Source organism: Bremia lactucae, linkage group LG2, assembly GCF_004359215.1.
Source record: "Bremia lactucae strain SF5 linkage group LG2, whole genome shotgun sequence".
NCBI classification, from domain to species: domain Eukaryota; phylum Oomycota; class Peronosporomycetes; order Peronosporales; family Peronosporaceae; genus Bremia; species Bremia lactucae.
This window is the reverse complement of record NC_090611.1, coordinates 2,740,142-2,746,513: the sequence shown is the minus strand read 5'-3', so window position 1 is coordinate 2,746,513 and position 6,372 is coordinate 2,740,142. Positions and strand designations below refer to the sequence as shown.

The 6,372-nt window shown below is 46.5% G+C and overlaps 1 protein-coding gene across 1 annotated transcript; it reads left to right on the top strand.

The window, feature by feature from the left end:
* Positions 1–281: 281 nt before the first annotated feature.
* Positions 282–2,782, top strand: CCR75_002769 (uncharacterized protein; the record flags this gene model as incomplete). The annotated part of the gene is made up of 1 exon (XM_067960866.1): positions 282–2,782. One exon carries the CDS (start codon positions 282–284, stop codon positions 2,463–2,465), a length of 2,184 nt encoding a protein of 727 aa, XP_067821722.1. The 3' UTR covers positions 2,466–2,782.
* Positions 2,783–6,372: the final 3,590 nt, after the last annotated feature.

Sequence of the window (6,372 nt, the reverse complement as noted above, 5' to 3'; positions counted from 1 at the left end):
CCCGTTCCAGTGTCAGTACTAGGAAAAGGTGCCCCGTTACATCATCTTTCGTTATGACTTTACTTCCAGCACCTGGAAGTTGAAGGGGGACCAGCGGTACGGAAGTAGGGATTATGTTTGCGAGAATGGGATGGAATATGGGAGATTCACGCCTGAGACAAATTTTTTTAGAGGTGTGTCTCCGCAGCAATTCTAATTTTTGTTTTTTGCGAAAAAATGATGTCGAATTAATATTTAGAAATTTGTCCTAGAAGACCCGAGCCAGCCAAAGTCCTTGTAGTATGTCCACGACAGCAGACCTCGCTAAACGCATGGACCAGCTAGAAGTAGTGCAACAGGGTCATGACGTGCGCTTAAATCAGCTACGGGAGAAGGTGGAGGCAAAGTATACCGTAAATAAAACATTCTATCTGACGACTGCCATCCACTACACGAATGGCCAGCCGCACATGGGCCACGCGTACGAGAATGTTTGCTCAGACGTTATCTGCCGCTATCACCGCGTATTCGGCCGCGATGTGCACTTTCTAACAGGAACAGATGAGCACGGTCAAAAAATCGCACAGACGGCCGAGGCTGCCGGTGTCACGCCTCAGGAGCTTGTGGACAAGTACGCGGGTATCTTTAAGCAGCTCACCAAGGACCTTAACATGAGCAACGATGATTTCATTCGCACCACAAGTGACGTTCACAAGAAGTTTGCACAGTGGCTCTTCCAGAGCGCTCTCGATACGGGCGACGTCTATCTCGGTACATACGAGGGATGGTATAACGTACGCGAAGAGACGTTCGTGACCGAGTCAGAGGCCCAAATGACGGATTACAAAGACCCTACGACGGGCACGCCTTTTAAAAAAATGCAGGAGCAGTCGTACTTTTTCAAAATGTCCAAATATCACGACCGATTGGTCAAACATATTGAAGAAAATCCTGATTTTTTGCAGCCAGAAGTGCGACGCCAAGAGCTTCTTCGTCGCTTGAAAGAGCCGTTGCAGGACCTTTCAGCCTCTCGCAATACATTTACGCATGGAGTGCCTTTGCTAAATGATTCAAAGCACGTTCTGTACGTGTGGTTTGATGCATTGTCCAATTATCTATCAGCCATTGGTTACCCGGACGGCCCACGTGCTCGTTACTGGCCAGCTAATGTCCACATCATCGGAAAAGATATCACGTGGTTCCATTGCGTCATTTGGCCATGCATTCTGATGAGTACAGGCATTCCACTGCCTAAGCGTGTGTTTGCTCACGGCTTCGTGAATGCGAAAGATGGCTCCAAGATGAGTAAAAGCATCGGTAATGTTATTGATCCGTATGAAATGATCAATAAGTACGGTTTGGAGTCTTTCCGCTACTTTATTGTGCGTTCAGCCAAATTTGGTCAGGACATGCCGTTTTCTGAAGACGACCTGATAAATATTCATAATTCAGAGCTAGCCGATACGCTTGGCAACTTGGTCCATCGTACAGTCAACATTTGTAAGAAGTACTCGGAAGGTTATGTACCCAGTGCCAAGGCTGACAAACCATTCGACGTCTATGCGCTTTTGAAGTATTCAGAGGACTCATACAAGGAATTCTCGCTTCAAGGTGCTTGCATTGCAATCGTCAATGCTTTGAAGGATACTAATAAATATTTGACGGAGAAGGAACCGTGGCATATGAAAGAGAACGAGTTGCGCCTCGTCGTGGTGCGCACGTGTCTAGAGGCCATTTACGTACTGGCTCATTATCTGAGCCCTATAATCCCAGAAACTGCGCGACGTATTTTCGAGAAGCTTGGTACAACTTCTACGACGCTGACAGCGCTTTCCCCGGATTATGACAATCTTAAGCCTGGTACTAAAGTATCGATTGACGACATTCTGTTTATTAAGATTCTTACCGAGGAGGAAAAGCAGAAACAAGTTGCGGCTTCCGCCGCAAAAGCCCTGCCTGCGAAAGCTAAACCGACAAATGTCGCTAAGCCCCTCTTTTCTTCGCTGGACATTCGCGTAGGTGTAATTTCTAAGGTGTGGAAGCATCCAGAGTCAGAGAAACTCTTCTGCGAGGAGATTGATGTTGGTGAGGACGAGCCGAAACAGATTGCGTCTGGATTGCAGGCATTCTATTCCCTGGAGGAGATGCAGAACCGCAAGGTGTTGGTGCTTCTTAATTTGAAGCCAGCTAAGCTAGGTGGGTTTAAGTCGAACGGCATGGTGTTGTGTGGAAGTGACGAAAAGCATGAAAACGTGCAATTCGTAGAACCTCCCCCCAACGCCAAGGTAGGTGAGAGGGTAACAATCGCATCTGAGAGCGGCGAGCCACTATCAGCTTCGCAGATTAAGAAGCAAAAGGTGCTGGAGAAAATTTTGCCTTACTTGTTGACAAACAAGGATTGTGTGGCAACGTACAAGGGCGAGCAAATCATGACGTCTGCTGGCCCGTGCACGACCAAATCGCTCAAGGAAGTGTGTATCAATTAATTTTTGCTGCTGTATAGGCCTCGCTAGCATGGATGGTTATACGCAAATATGTGGAAAGCCAATTATACTTGCTGTCACAATGTTTGAGTTATACTTGGGCGCTTCGCTATAGCTGACGTTTGCAAAGTTATTTGCATTTATGTTACATGCTTATAATACTGGTTTATGAAATTAAAATTTAGGCATGTGACTAGCTTTGCATTTCTTACTTTACTCCGGAATGTAACATTATAATTTGGGTGCCGGTATATGTATCTCAGCTTTTTGGTAAACGTACCTCACCCCAATTAATCCTTCCAAAAATAAATACAAAAAAACTGATTTAACCTATTTACCATTTTGCTGGTGTATCCATCGATTCAAGACTGTAGGCGGGCACGTCGTAATGCGGCCACGCTCTACTTAGACACACACCCTAGCACAGCGAGAAAGCGGTTTGACCAGCTTCTCTTCCGTGCAGTGAGGTAGTTGTGATGGGCGCGTTAGCGACCTCACCCAACACACTAAGTACTCTGGTTAAATGTCGTCACGGGAGCGGTAATCCGGCTGTAATGGGGCACACATCAATTGGAGAACCGTTGTCCTGGTACATTTACTTTATGGGTAAAATACCCTTTTATCTAATTTTAAAATAGTTAGTTACTTAAATCCCATTTGTTATGGGTAATAAATGTGGTCGCCGCCAGATATAAATCTGGCGGCCAAAATCTATTTTTTTAATTAGCTAGGGTATGGTTTTAGATTTAAATAATTAAATAAAGTTCGGGTCCCCTTTTGATCTTAAAGCGTTTAGTGCCTTCCTAAGGCTTGCGCATTGATCTATAAGAGATAGAAGCCTTTCTAAGGTATATCCTCTTGGGCACTAGTTGCCACTTGGTTCTACGAACCCTGAATCCTTGAACTAGGATTCTTTAAGCTTTGATAGCTTGTACGACTCCCTGAGTTGTTAAACCCACTAGTTCAAAGAACTAAGTGACTCTCTGAGTCTGGAAGTCTTCCTCTGACTTTAGGACCGAGGTAGCTCCGCTACACCTGGTAGCACTCGTAGTCAATCTACGCCTGAGTCTTTACAAGACTAATTTCTCAAGAAAATGTAAGAGGTTCCAGAATTGTCAGAAGCGCAACGCGCCGCTTATGACAAGCTCGAAACCTTATTCGGGCGTGAGCACGTGGAATTTATTATTTCCCAAGGACCAGAGGTCCTGCATGCAAGGCTTGAAGCCTTCATGCAGTACGAAGCCTCCCTGATCGGTCAGGTACAGGACCATTTAGCGGCACCGATGCCAACCCGGTACATCTCTGTACCTGACTCAGAGCCGAGGGCTCGCCCTCCAACTGTAAATGTGAAGACATTTAAGGGAAAAGAGAAAGAAAATCTCCCTTTTTGGATTAAGCAGATGGAAATGTCCATTGATTCCGCCTTGTTCTTAAAAGAACGGCAAAAGGTGGCTATGGCCATTTCCAAACTTGGAGGTAGAGCCATGTAATGGGCACTATCGTGCAGCACGTCCATAAACGACGCGTTTCCCTCATTGGATTCGCTGAAACAGCAAATGACCAGTATGTTTGCACCGCCTGATCAGGCTTTTCGCGTCCGATCACGGCTCCTAGCGACTCGACAGGGTAAAAGAACCCTAGGGGAGTTTGTCCAGCAGTTGAGAGCTCTCATTGCATCTATGCATCAAGACCCGGTGCAAGAAGCAATTGTAGTGACCATCTTTATGGGAGGTCTCAATGAGGGCATTGCCCGGACGGAATTGTTCCGATCTCATCCGGCTACGTTCGAAGTGGGAGTTGCTATAGCGCTACGCGCCGAGTTTGACTTTAAGTCTGCTCGCGTTAGCACGCCTGTTTACCGAACAAGCTCTTCGAGCACATGTGTTCCATCTAATAGAGCGGAACCTATGGATTTTAGCCTCGTTGAGGAAGGAGAAGAGGCTCTTCAAGCTGTGAAACAGCATAAGACTATCCGTAGATGTTATATGTGCGGAAGCACGAAACATTTACGTATTTACGTACGCCCTGCCTGCCCTCTTCGAAATTCGCGTAAAGCTCGAAATAGCTCCAACTCCGACCTATACCAGAGATCTGGTACGGTGCGGGAAAACGTCGATACCCAGTAGGTGCGGGGCGCCCTACTCGGGAAGACCCAAGATCTGTTGAACCTCAAGGAGATGAGAATAAACAGAACCTAGCCCAAAATAGCTCGGTGCTCAATGGCACGGGGCAAGAGTACAAGCCTGGCTTGCTAGTCGCTCAAGCGACTGTAAAGAGCTTTGAAAGCCGTGGTCAATTTTAATTGACTCAGGAGCGTCTTGCAATTATGCTCGACGCCTTTCCCTTGAAGGAAGTCAACAATACGTTGAGGCGCTTAAAGCGCATAAGGTGATACAATCACTGTTCGCTTAGCGACTGAGACTCTGTCACTGTTCCCAAGTTCCATTCAACTTAGGTATAAAGTTTCTGGACTTTGACAGTATGGAACGCTGTCTCGATCTTGATTTGGATTCGAGATATGATCTCATCCATAGTATGGCCTGGCTAGAGCACCATGAGCCATGTATCGGTTGAAGGTCTAAGACCTTAGGCGCCACGCGCCACGTTCCTAGCAAAGTTTTGGAGAGTTACGAACCACCTTTGCTAGGCAACAAAAGCGCTATTGGTGCGGTTCACTGAATGAGTCTTTCAGTGTTTTATACATTGGCACGTCTGAGTTAATAAACTCTAATGTTAAAACATTAATTCTGAGCCCGACTCAGCAGAAAAAAGTGGAACGGCACGTACTCCGTCGAGTGACACTCGTTATAATAACGATTAAATGCTGAAAGCATTGTTGGCCTAAGGCCGAATCATCGAGGGTGCAATATCCCTGACATACGTGGAGTGGCACGTCTAGGCCCACCGAGTATGATCGGCCGAGGTGGCATCATACTGAGTGTCAGTAGTGACACTGTTGGCGGTTCGCCAGGACTTCAAGGGTGCAATATCCCTGAGATACGTGGAGTGGCACGTCTAAGTCCACCGAGTGTGGTCGGCCGAGGTGGCACCATACTGAGTGTCAATAGTGACACTATTGGCAGCTCGCCAGGGCATTTTGGGTCAAACCCTCCTAATGCACGTGAAACGACACGTAAACGTTCGCTGAATAAGGAAGTTGAGTTACCTAACTCCTTGTCGGACGACAAATTAGACACCATGTCTTGTATAGAACCAATACAGGCTGGAAAACCCGAGGACATGAATGTCCCGGCCTCTAAGAGGCGTGTTGTTTCCACTCCAAGACAGGGTGGACACGAAGCGTGTATACCCTCACAAAGTGATACGAGTGAGCAAATACATACGCTGGTAAATGACGTAACCGGTAACATTGAGGGGGAAGTTAGCCTTGCGGCAATCCCCTCGTTACATGCTCTTTTAGAGCTAGATGAAATGTCTTTTCATGAGTCCGGTCGAGCCTTAAGAGCTGGTGGCTTATCTGAAATGGTGGTCATTCGACCTATGGTTGAGCTAAACTCATCGTCACTTCTCGACGAAGCTGTCCTGGATGACACAAAAGCTGCACTTAGTGCGCGAAATGGGTCATCGATCCTTAAAGATCCTACGGATCCCTTTTATTCCTTAATTAAGGAATTCCAAGATGTGGTATGTAATAACCCACCATCTGTTTTACCTCCGGATAGAGGTGTTCGTCATGAAATTGACTTAGTTCCGGGAACCAAATACTGTGTCACAAGACAATGGCCTTTACCAAGGGAGCAGTGTGACGTCATTGACGATTTCTTCCGTGCTAAGCACGAGGCTGGAATGGTACGAGAGAGCAAATCTCCTCATTCGACACCGACATTTTGTGTCAAAAAGCCAAATGGTAAATGGCGCATTGTACATGCTTATAATAAGCTTAATGCTG